Raw genomic sequence first — 13,418 nt, forward strand, 5'->3', positions numbered from 1 at the left:
TTTTTTTTGGTCTTTTTGTGACCGGTAAGGGGATCGCAACCCTTGGCGTGGCGTCGGCCGCACCGTGCTCAGCCAGTGAGCGCACCGGCCATTCCTATATAGGATCGGAACCCGCGGTGGGAGCGCCACTGCGCTCCCAAGCGCTGCACTCTCCCGAGTGCGCCACGGGGCCGGCCCTGGGAGTGTTATTTTTTAGAGTGAGTAGACTCCTCAGAGTTAGGAGTGTCTTGAACTGAATCCTCACACCAAGAGGTCTGTTCAGCATGTTCTTCCATGTGAGTCTGGTGAAATGACTTCAGGTCCACGATGCCACTGGCATGGTATTGATACATTCACATACTGCACAGGCAAGATATCACAGTCATACAAGTTTTTTAATAAGTTGTGTTTACACTCCCCGTTATGCTATTATATTGCTCTATTAGTAAATTTTGAGTGTTTTTTGTTTTAAAAGCTTAAGAAAACAGTAGAAATCAAAATTCTCAACCAACAAAGAAAGTAGTTTTCAAAAAAGTTATTAGGCCAACCACCACTATATTTGGCCAATTAAGTTGGCATTGTCTTTGTCTACATTCACCAGACCCATTCCCTTCCTGACTAACCTTTCTCTTTCCATTGCATCTTGGGCCATTGGATTCCAGAAATCTAACACTCTACCTTCTGGAATTCTCAGGTCCCCACAAGCACAGGCTCCCCCCAGGTTCCAAGCAGCCTGGCCTCTTGGCCTCCTGGGCCTGCCCTGGAGTCTTTATCTGGGAATGTGTAGGCCTTTGTTTACCATCCTGGCTGTTTTTAATCATTTATTATAGAGGATTTAATAAAAATAGTATTTAAACCAATGGATATTTGTAAAAATAAAAGACAGAGGTAAATAAATCATGATATTTAGAAACAGGCTCCCAGTTTTGCACAGATGGATATTAAGAGACCTGAACTCCCACTTTCTCCATTAGTAAGTAAACGATTTATTTAGTAAGATAAAATGTTTTTAAAAATGTCTTATCTTTGTTAAAATACTGACTACGCTTATTAGCCTCCTCGGTCCCCCTTCTCTCCAGATTTTCCCATGTCCTTCTTATCTTTTCCCTCAATTCCCTCTTCCCAGTCTGCCCCAGAAAATGGCTCCTCTTGCCCTCCAGGTGGTTTTTGGAGCACACTGCAGAGGGAAGCAGTGCACTCATCCAATATCTGTGACCTGCTTCAGCAGCATAATAAATAGCATCCTGTGCTCACCTGTATGGACATTTCCTGAGGCAGTAGCTGGCACTAGGGCCAGGCACCTAGACCCACCCAGTCCCTCAGCCATAGCAGCAGCATGTGGGGGATAGGGAATCCTTGTAAGTAAGCCCCTGCCTGCAGTCCCCTTCTGCTGGCTATATCCTTTTTTCCTTCATCACCTACCACCTTGACCTACCATACTCTGACCTGTTGGACAGTTGTGGTGGGTGGGGGTGGGGGTGGAGTGTGTGCGATAGGGGACTGAGAAGGGGCAGGAATATCAGTGGGCAACTGGAATGACTTGGGTCCTTCCTGAAAGTGGAGCTAAGGCCAGGCTGAATATTGCCAAAATTGGAAGAGCAGCAATTTCTCCTATTAGCTGAGGAGGTCTTTAACTTCTAAGGATAGAAGACTCCTCCTTCTGTATGTTTAACACAGTATGTCTCATGCTGGAGTGCAGGTGGTTAGACCATCTCTCCTATTAGTCTTTATCAGAACCAGCTATAGGGTTTTTTACCCCAAATAACACATTTCTCCACCCCAAGATTCTAATAGGCCACACTAGAACAGGGGTGGGAAAAGAGATGTTTCTCCTCCCATCCCTTTCCCTCTGAGCAAGAGAATCTCTGGAGGGAGATCATATTACTTGGGTGTGCGGGGGCAGATAAAGGTGGAGAATCACTGCCCAGTGGCTGATCCATCAACTGTTTATAAACTCTACAGATAATGTTCAAAAACAGGCTAATTCCAGTATTAACCAAAATGGCACATGACTGCTCCATGTAAAGCAAATGAAAACAACCGCAAAAATATCTACCTTCATGTTATGAGCAGTTTACCAAGTTAGTCACAAGAGATAAAATCACTAAATCACAAGTGCTCTACCTCTAACTGGCTTTTGCATTGATTGGTGGTGTTAAACATTAACTATAACACATATATCTTGAAGGCATAGAATAGCAGCTTGTGGATATTTTGGTCTGGAATTGTGACACTTTACTGTTGGCCCTAAATGGTTTATATGTTGGACACATGTTTTTAATTTAGAAACAAAAAGACAAAACAATCTCTTAAAGTTTACACAAGCACTTTTGTGATAGCTGCAGACATCATGAGTGTCACAGAGCCAGACCTGAGAATTGCTGCCAGTAAAATGAATGCATCTTTAAAATTTTTGCAAGCAAATTCAGTCTAAACTCTTTTCTGGCTTACTAAATTTTGGGATGCCTCATGCTTCAGGTTGTGATTGTTCCTCTTGCTTCAGAAGAATGCCTAAATACTGCTCAGGACACTGCCTTAGGCCTCTGCTGACATCCTAAGCTCTGACAAAACTTGAAGGTTTGGCCCATTTACCATAAAGAAGCAAACATTCCCATCCTAAGTACAGGCCTCGCCTAAGGTTAGCAGTAAGACCAGCATTTTGTTGCTTCATTTTCCTATTAAGCTCTGGGTTGCTGATTGAAGCAGAATTCCAATGTTTTGACACACCACCACATTGTTAACACGATAGGGAGGATTTGATTATGGGAGAACAAGTCCAAAAACGGTAAATTGACAAAAAAAAAAAAAAAAAAAATCTGGGGCCTTGCTTTTCAAGGCAACTTTTGTGGTTGCATTCCTTTATTTGATGTGGTTCCTTCCTTCTCCTGTGCCAAATGGTGCAATGTGAAAAAATGATGAAGTTGCAAAGAAAGGAGGTGGGGGGATAGTTTAGTAACAAGAGAAAGAAAACAGAGCTTAGGGATCAAAGACAGAAATACCTGTTTCTCCAAGCAGGAAGAAGAAAGAAACATGGGAGTCCTCTCCCTGTACTTGGGTAAAGACTGAGCCCTGCTGACAACTGGCGTCTTTCAGGTCTACCCGGGCCACATGCAGGAAGGAGAGGAAGGCCACAAGCTGCCTATAGGTGAGAAGTGCAGCAGTGGAGAAAGGGCAAGGCTGGGTGCCATGGGTTTACCAGGACCAGTAGGATGAGCAAGGCGGGGCCCCCAGGGAAGAGGGGTGGAGAACCAAGGCTGCCTTCCAGCATCAGATTATGCGACAGCTCGTTTTTACACCAGCCAACTTTGGAGGCAAGTGCTGAAGAAGCATCAGAATCCAAATGAGGGAAAAGGTTTCCATGCAGGAACAGGATTATATTTATTTACAATTTCAAGGCTGGACAGCTTTTCTATTGTGTGGTATGTGACTACCCAAAGTGACATTTTCTGAGTTTTAAAATTATCTCTTTTTGCACTGCGAAAAGAGCATATATGATTCATCTTAATATTTCTGAGGATCAGTCACCAACTAGCAGCTAGTATTTTGGGTGGGAGGAAGGCTTTTGTAGGCAGCTTTTTCACCTAACATAGAAGTAAAAAGCACCAGAATATGCCTCAAACTTCCTTCAAAATCATATAAATAGCTCTCTTTTCCAGAGTTACAATTCAGTATCATTGTAAGAACTCCCACAGTCCACGAGCTGCCTAATGTTCACTTCACCCTTGCCTGAACTAATGCTTATGGTTTACCTACTGAACAAATATAGTTTCTAAAAGGTTTGACTAAAGGGCCTGCTTTTCATTTTGGCTAATAATTTAATCTCAGTCTTTTTGCCTATTTTTCTTCCTGGATATTTCCCCTGCTTTCGGCATCTGTAGAACTGTAAATAATTCTATAATCCTAGATCAAGAGTCAGTAAAGGCCCACTGGCCAAATCTAGCCCACACCTGTTTTATATGGCCTGCGAGCTACAAGTGATTCTTACATTTTTTAAACAGTTGGGAAAACATTTAAAGAATGATATTGTATGCCTTGTAAAAATTACATGAAATTCAGGTTACGGTATCCATAGATAAAATTGTATTGAAACACAGCCATGCCCATTTGTTTACATATTGTCTATGGCTGCTTTTGTGTTACAGCAGCAGAGCTGAGCTGAAAAAAGTTAATGCTTGTGCTAAGAGACATCATCATGGCTGCAAAGCCGACAATATTTACTACCTGGCCCTTTACTGAAAAGATTTGCTGCCCCCTGTCCTAGACCCTTAAAACCTTCCTTTCCACAATGACTAGTTCAGAAAAGATAGATACGTTTATTGACTTTTAATGTTCATTTTGGAAATTTGACTCTCATATATTTTCCTGTACGGTCATCCCTCCACACCACGAGTTCCACATCCTCGGATTCAATCAACCGGGGATCGAAAATACAGTATTCAAAGGATGCAGAACCCATGGGCACAGAGAGCTGACTTGTCATATCCACAGGTCCTGCAGGGCCAACTGCTAGATCTTGGTATCCACAGGAAAAAAAAGGTTTTTCTCCCTTACCCTGTACATGTTTTAAGTGGCTGGGCATCATTATAAGCAGTTTATACCAAGTCTTAGTAAAACAACATCTGCTAAGTCCATTGTTGTTTTGGGGGGCTTACTTAAAATGCTCTTCCACATGCAAACAAAAGCCTGATGGTAGACATCTGTTGAGATTACTGCCCCTTAAAGGCTTTTTTTGAGATGTTAACAAACTTAAAAAACACATTTCTGAGCAAAGACTTGGTTAGTGTTCATGTCATTAAACGTATTCTGTTTGTAATTACAATATTCCCATCTTTTGCATTTCTTTAAATATAAAGTTTCCTCACTTGCATTCCACCTCCTCCCCACTGGAAAGTATCTGGCAAGTCCTGTGACCCTCTGTTTTTCCAAGTTTCCAGGGGTTCCTTTTCTTAGGATGAAAAAGGCCCTAATTGCTTCTGTTCAGGTACCTAAATAAGTTTAATAAATATTCCTGGTAACAGCCTCAAGGGTTTGGTTAGCCCAGGCATCTTCCTGAAACACTCAAGCCACATGTGAAACCGAATATCAAGTCTGCAGATAAGGATGTTGAAGTCACAAAAGTGAAAACCAGAGACCAGAAAGTGGGGTAGATTTAGGTCAGAAACACCTGATGCCTCCTTGCCATTTACCACTTATGTGACCTTAGAGAGGTTATTTAGCTTCTCTAAGCTCCAGCCCTCTCATCTGTAAGGTGGGATAACTCCTGTCTCATAGGTTGATTTGAGGAATAGATGATGTCATATAGGAAAAGCACTTGGTCCCATGCCTGATACATAGTCGGTGCTTAGTAAATAGGGTTATTACTCACTGCTCTGTTCTGTGGAGAATTCATTTACCAACTAAATTCTTCTTATTGCCTTTTAAACTCTTTTTGTTTATACTGTACCTGCACAGAGAAGAGCTGATCAAAATTATTCATATAGTATGCCTTCATATTTTTTAATTACTCTATTTAATAATTCCATAACCTTCTAAGTAGTTTAACTTAGCAATTTCAACCTCTTTAAGGTTTGCTCCAAGGAGAGGAACATTTTCTGACTGTTTAATCATAGCTGCGTTGTCTCAGAACATTTTTATTTGTGTATGTCCCTCTAAAAATGGGAAACAAGAAATGGAATACAGCATTCTAACAAAGACCTTACTTATGCTGCAAAGTGTGTTTAGTGGCAATCAGAGATTAGTCACAATGTAATGTGGCCTGGCCTGCATCCATGCTTTAGTGATTCCCCGCATTTCTCCTGCTTGTGTACTTAACCTGTCATTCTGATCTCCTGTCTCTTATTTTCTTCTGTTGTGCTCATTGAGATTTTCCCATATTGAATTACACCCTGATTTTTGTTTAACTGAAGGACTGAGAAACTCTTGAGATGGCTTACACTTGAATCAATAAAATGAGATGAAGGCCAGCAACAGGTCTAGAAAATGCTTTACTAGGAAGAAAACATCCAGTTAGGAAATAAATAAAACCAGAGCCTCTCTAATAAAAATTTATTATGTATGTCTTTCTGGATATTAAGAATCTATAAGTGATTTTCTTTTTTAATCCCACCAGGTTAACTTGTTGTGACATGTGGTATCTTAAGATGAGAAAAAGTGAGATAATGAGGTGATAAATTTTATGGGTAAAAGCTTGGAGGACAATTTCAGTCACTCATACCACTGTTTTGGTATATAGGTAGAGATTAGACTTAAAATTCCACACCATCTTTCTGTGAAAGAATTCCCGATGAAAAAGGACATAGGCCTTGGCACCAGAGAGACCTGGATTCAAGCACATCTCTGCAACTTATTTGCTGGGTTATCTTGGATAAGATGCTTAGACTCTTAGACTATCAGTTTTCTCATCTGTAAATTAGATTAATTAGGTCTACTGGCAGGGTTGTTGTGAGGTTGAAAGATCATGAAGTGGTAGAGTGCCTGGCAAAAGTGGGTACTCAAAAAACCACAGTGACTTTTGTTTTACCAGGAGACATGCTCTGGTATTTTGGAGTCCCCAGATTCTTGAGGTCCCTGGCATTCTTCTATCTTTTTTTTTTTTTTTTTTTTTTGGTAAGAAATAAATTTTATTGTATTTTGTTATATGCAACAGAGATGGACTAATACAGTAGGGGATGAACATAATCATGAATATGTAAGTTTTTCTACACAACATACATTTATAAACATGCATTGTAAAATATAGTAACATTACATGTTCCAGGAACCTAAAACTCATTTTTAAAGTTAATAAGATAAAATTTTCTTCATTCTTTTATTAATTTCCTTAATTTTCTTTATTCTTTATTCCAGAAAACTTTACTTCTTTTTATATACTTAAAATAGTGATTTCAGTGACCTCTTAGTTTTTTTTTTTTATTATTTATTTATTTATTTATTTATTTTTTATTTTATTTATTTATTTTTTTTTAAAATTTTTATTTTGTCGATATACATTGTGGCTGATTATTGCTCCCCGTCACCAAAACCTCCCTCCCTTCTCCCTCCCCCCCTCCCCCCCAACAATGTCCTTTCTGTTTGCTTGTCGTATCAACTTCAAATAAGCATTCTTCTATCTTGAAGGGACTTATCAGTGGTGCCCTAGTATATATTCAGAATGGGAAACTCAAGTCCTTAAACAGAATTAGGCACAAGATTAGTGTTTGTTGAATGCATTGAAGGCAGCAACCTTTCCTTAGGATTTCCCTTAGTTTGGGGGCTGGAGGCAGCTTGTCTCCGTCTACTGTCCCAGAAGCTCCCTATTTCTATGCTTCAATCTGCAACACTCCCCGGAATCATACTGTGGAGGAAGCAGCCAGGTCAGCTTTCTTTCCCTCAGAACCCAGTTCAAGGCAAGAGCAGGACACTAAGGCTGACCCATGTGTCTCTGACCCATGGACAAAGAACACTCAAACTAGAGGCATTCTAGAATAAAGTCGCTCTTGGAGTGCTTGGGTTATTTGAATATTAGTGTAACTCTAATTGGTACCCTAATTCTTTTAATGCTTTGAGAGAGATGGGTCTTTTGAGAGTAGAGTCCCCACTGCACTGATGAGAAAGTTGAGTAGAACCACAGAAAACTTGCAGAAGCAAGAATTATGATTGAGAACTACTGGCCCTTCTGGTTTCCTCCAGTGCTAAGTTATGTTTTGCTCATTTTACTAGACCAGTAAGGTAAAACCCCACGCGGAGGGAAAGGGAGTTGCTGTTCCATAATGGGTCAAAATCAAAACCCCATTGTCCCAAGTCAAGCTTTCAAACAGGCTTTTTTCATGTCACAATACTCAAAAATAATTTCTTTTTACTGTCACACTGCAGCCAAGTCAAGTCATCAATATTAGAGCCGCTCTGAATATTTGCAGACAGAGCAAGGTTCATGAAGGGCTCTATTAGCTTCTTTTGCATGAAAAGAAGAGTATTAATACATTCAATATAGACAGTTTTTACATTTAACTTCTAGAGTCAATGAGACAGACCTGGAAATGCTTTTCTGGTTACCTTTTGGTCTATCTAATTAACTTCATTGTTGGAAAGGTTTTTTAAACTCTGGCCTTGTCCTTCTAATTTATATACATAGATTCAGTTTCAGTTCTAAGAATTATCAACAAATTTCATGTTTCATTTTAGTCCATGAAGAGATGGAAGGTACTTTCTCATCAAAACAGCTCTGTTCACCCTTCTGTCTTCCCACGTTCAGCCTGAGACCCTGCTGAACCGATTTCCTTTCCCTCACCTTTGTGTCCCTGCTTCCTCACAGCGCCACTCTAGAGATCAGAAGAACCAACACCAAATGTTCCCTTTCATCCCCTCCTCACCCCTTCTCCAGCCCCAGCTCAGCCACTTATTGCGTTAGGCCCTGCCTTCTCTCCAGCCAGCCTTGCGTTCCCAGGAATATCTGAGCGAGCCCTGGAATCTTGATACAGAGTGAGTTTTCTGTTGTACATGCTCAGCCCACTATTTTTTGATTCATGAATATTAAATAATTAGAGATCACAAGGCCTTACCTCCATCTTGCACCCCTTAAAAACATAATAGCTCCTTTATTTCCTGGCACTTGACTTTGTTTATTTAGCATGATCAGGGCAGCATTCAGTCTATAGCAAGCCTGTTAAATATTTACCCATGAGGCGGATACTTGTATGTGAATCAGCAGCACTTATCAGTGTGTGTAGTTGGATGTTAGGTTTTGTACCCTTCCAGGTTAAGAAACTGCTGAGTAAAATAAAGGGTGAAATAAGCATCCTTTTAAAAATAAACTCAGTTAAAATTGTCCTTTGAATCTGAAGTGCTTCACACATTGAAGTCATTCAGAATTAGACATGTCAGAGTGGTTGGTCTGTCACATCCAAAATCAAGTATTCACTGATTCTTTGATAGTGGGGTGGGGGCATACTGAGCTATGAACAAAACTAAGAGGAATGCTTACCTCGTGGCTGGGTGGAAAATTGCGTACGTCAGTGTCTGCTTTCATAAAAATCTAAGTGCCTCTAAGAATCCTTTATCATCACTGGATCCTGACCCAGCTGACTGGTAGCCAGACCCACTGTTTCTTCCCATCCCTGTAGCTTTTCATGATTAAAATCTCCCTCCTCTCAGGGAGGCACATATTTCAGCAGAAATAGCCTGGAATCTGGTGACAGGCAGACCTGTGATGAGATCTTGGTTTTTACCACTGTCTAGTTATATGAACTTGAGGCAATTTATTCTGCTCTCTGAACCTTGATTTCTTCACCTGTAAAATTATTATGATAATTCCCACCTCATTGAATTGTGGGGAGGATTAAATTAGATAATGTGATAAAGCACCTAGCAACAAGTGTTAGTTCTTGATAATCACAGAAGCAGGGTGTGAAAATATGGGCCTGGCAGCAAAACATCTGGCCTTTGGATTTCTTCATACCTTGCTTCCGTCCATCATTATACATAATTTTTGTTTAAAGGAGATTCCAGAATGACACAATTCAAGCAGAGAGAGAGAGAGAGTTTCAAGTTTAGAGGATTACCCACAGACTGTTTTCCTTCCTTGTATGTAATTTAATGAGTGATTAAGGACTTATGCTGTAATATTTTATGCAAGTCAAAGCTCATTACAATCAGTTCCAGGGAACTGTCCAAATTATTTTCTTTTTTGGAATTTGATTATGCCAGAGACTGTTCCTCTGGATAAACTATGAGTGGCCTGGATCTTGGCATTCTCTGTCATACAGATATCTGACCAAAAATACAGGATATAAATATTGGATTGATTTTCTTGTACTATAGAATTTTCTTTTTAATCAGTGTTCCATCCTAATGGAGTCATTAGAACCTTCTGGTTAGATGTGTGCCTTCTGTGTGCTTTGCACATACAAAAGAGGGGACAAAAAGCCTTCCTCAGGTTCACAGAAGTCTGAGAAATTTTCCTAGCCGTCTTAGAGTTTAGGCTAAATCTAATGCAATGTCTACTCGAAGAGTAATGAAAAAATATGATGGTCTTGCTGACTCTGTGCAGTTACAGAGTATAGATGATTCATTAATGTCATTCTTAGTTAAACTCTGTCTTATAATTTTCTCAGTTGTCAGAGTTGTGCTTTCAGGAATCATCAGAGTAGAAAAAGTCAGTATCAAATATTTTCACTCCACATTGACTTCCTCATATCACCTGGGATTTTGTTCATTGGGATTTTTCATTCCCACAAACAAACAAATATAAAATTCATTTTTACTAGAAAAATTTTAGAAATCTGTAGTCAATAGGAAACCATGATTGGTCTGGAGTCCTTTTAGTAGAGATATATATACATATCTGCTATTGAGTCAATCTGCCGTAAACTCTTTAGGGATGATTTTCTAGGCAGTTATTGTGACTCCTCTTCCTTCCACTTACAACCTTGTAAATGTGAGAACTTGGATAATGAATAATCACAGAATTAAGGGATTTTAGGGTCTTTTTTAAAATATCCTACCATATTATGGAAAGGATTTAAGGGGCTTTTAGAAATATATACGTTAAAATAAGAAAAACAAACTAGGGCAAAAGGAAAATGAGAGTAGGAAAGAAGTTGAAATCAAAATTAAAGGTTGTAAATGAAATGCATGCTGTAAAGTTCTGAACAATTTCTTTTAATAATTATATGCTGGTTAATTTAAACTGAAAAAAGAATCTCTGCAAAAGTTCTGGAAACTATTTCTGAATGAATATTGTATCTTAGTGCTTAAATCAATGATTATTGACTATACCTTCTTGTTTAGACCATACCCTCTTGTATACCTTTTAGAGTACAAAGTAACAGAGCTGGTAAACTATAGAACTGGTCTCTTCAGTATATTGTTACAGTGTTGCATCCAATTCATTTTAGTTCAGTGCAGGTATTTAATGAATAACTTTGCCCAGCAATGAATTAGGCATAATGAAGGGTATAAAAGTGTATGTTTCAGTAATACATACAGCTCATTAATGTTAAGACATTTACCTGTGCCAACCCAAATTTGCTATTTTGTACTGTTGTGTGATAATATCCTTCATTGTTGTTAATGGTGTATAACACAACATACTAATTTAACCAAATGAATTAAAATATAGAAATTTAATCCTAAAGTAAAGCCCATATTCCCATCATCATTAATCTGGCAGTTGGTGGCCAGATTTTGATAAGAGAAGCTAAGTCTGTTTGGCTGTGTCACTTCTTAAGTTGCTTGAGCCCTAAGAGAAGTGTCCGTTGTACTCTTGTTCTTTCAGTGCACTTGGAGGCTCCTCAGCTCTTCATATCCCAGCTTTTCCGGGAGGAGGATGTCTCATTGATTATGTTCCTCAAGTATGTCACCTGCTTACCAACAAGGTAAAAGCAAGTCCCCTGATTCCTCTGACTTGTGAGATTCCTATGCATATACCACATACCCAGAATCATCGTGCATGTACCATCCTCCTCAGACCATCTTCTTACTTTCAACCTCCGTCTGACATCTGCCTTTCCTACTTTGAATTATAATTCGTCTGTTTCTCTCCCTGTTTCTTTGCCATCATTCTTCCTTTTCTAAGGATTCTGACCTCCTATTCCAGTCTTATCTTCATCTCTTAACTTTATATCTGGAGATTTAAGTCACCTCTTTCTTGAATTTTCTTTATTCCTTAAGTTTTTGCTAGATCTTACACCTTCTTACAGTTTAAAATTTTTGAACGCCTTCATTTCCCATTTGCCTGGTACATGCATGTGTGTGCATGTGTTTGTTGCTAGTTGATATCAGGGTAATTCTTAAAACTGCCTTTAACTCTTTCTGCTTTTCTGCACCTCACTTTTTAATAGTCAGTTCTTGATTCTCCCTGTCATGTCTGGGAGCAGTTTGTTAGCATCTTGCTCCTACGGGCAAGATTTCTGAGTCAGCTGGTCTTATACCCAGGCACATCAGGTTATCCAAAGCTTTCTCTCAGCTGCATTATTACACTGGCAAGTAGCTGAGTTTACTTTAATGGTTGTCGTCAGATATTCCCCACAAGTTTAAGAATATATGAGGAGTCTTCAAAAAGTTCACAGAAAGTGCTTATTATGAAAAAACTATGCATGGATTTCAAAAAATTTTGCATCAAAATAAACTCATACTAACTGGTTACATATCTGAACAGGATCAAGTTTGAGGCACTAAGAGGGATAAGACATCAGTTTGAAAAGAGCCCCTATGAGAGCAACATGAATTCTGCTAAAATTGAAGCAAAAACCAACATCAAATTTATATTGAAGCTTGGGTGGAAGAATGGTGAAATCACTGATGCCTTGCGAAAAGTTTATGGGGACAATGCCCCAAAGAAATCAGCAGTTTACAAATGGATAATTCATTTTAAGAAGGGACAAGACAGTGTCGAAGATGAGGCCCACAGTAGCACCATCCACATCAATTTGCCAGGGAAAAAAATTCATCTTGTTTGTGTCCAAATTGAAGAGGACCGACAGTTAACAGCAGGAACAATAACCAATACCATAGACATTTCAAATGGGTCAGCTTACATAATTCTGACTGAAAAATTACAGTTGAGCAACTTTTCACTCAGTAGGTGCCAAAACTGTTACACACAGATCAGCTGCAGATAAAAGCAGAGATTTTGATGGAAATTTTTACCAAGTGGGATCAAGATCCTGAAGCATTTCTTCAAAGAATTGTAACAGGAGATGAAACATGGCTTTACCAGTATGATCCTGAAGGCAAAGCACAATCAAAGCTATCTCTAACAAGAGGTGGAAGTGGTTCAGTCAAAGCAAAAACAGACCATTCAAGAACATCAGTTTTGGGGGATGCTGAAGGCATTTTGCTTGTTGACTTTCTGGAGGGCCAAAGGACGATAACATCTGCTTATTATGAGAGTGTTTTGAGAAAGTTAGCCAAAGCTTTAACAAAAAAACGCCCGTTAAAACTTCACCAGAGAGTCCTTCTCCACCACAACAATGCTCCTGCTCATTCCTTTCATCAAACAAGGGCAATTTTGCAAGAGTTTCTATGGGAAATCATTTGGCATCCACCTTACAATCCTGATTTGGATCCTTCTGACTTCCTTTTGTTTTCTAATCTTAAAAAATTCTTTAAAGCTCACCCATTTTTCTTAAGTTAATAATGTAAAAAGGACTGCATTGACATGGTTAAATTCCCAGAACCCTCAGTTCTTTAGGGATGGACTAAATGTCTGGAATCATCACCTAACACATCTTGAACTTGATGGAGCTATGTCGAGAAATAAAGTTTATGTTTTTTATTTTTATCTTTTAATTCCACTTTCCCACAAACTTTTTGAAGTTACTTTGTACTTGTTAATGTCCAGCCAGTGTATTTCACTAAAACTAGAGATATTAATGCCCAGGCAGTGTTCTCTTTCCTCTCCCACATGGACTGTGACTCAGTTTGTTTAATTGCCAAAGTGCTACTTTCTTTGCTCCTATTGA

At 39.2% G+C, this 13,418-nt stretch overlaps 1 protein-coding gene across 3 annotated transcripts in view; it reads left to right on the top strand.

Annotated features, from left to right (window-relative positions):
* BABAM2 (BRISC and BRCA1 A complex member 2) overlaps positions 1–13,418 on the top strand; it is a 427,256-nt gene that overhangs the window by 331,213 nt on the left and 82,625 nt on the right. For all 3 annotated transcript variants that reach the window (XM_063078471.1, XM_063078470.1, XM_063078472.1), the window contains exon 8: positions 11,231–11,330. In XM_063078471.1, the coding sequence (XP_062934541.1) occupies positions 11,231–11,330 (100 nt within the window). The remainder of the gene's footprint in view (positions 1–11,230; positions 11,331–13,418) is intronic.

Source organism: Cynocephalus volans, chromosome 14, assembly GCF_027409185.1.
Source record: "Cynocephalus volans isolate mCynVol1 chromosome 14, mCynVol1.pri, whole genome shotgun sequence".
In the NCBI taxonomy this organism is placed as follows: Eukaryota; Metazoa; Chordata; class Mammalia; order Dermoptera; family Cynocephalidae; genus Cynocephalus; species Cynocephalus volans.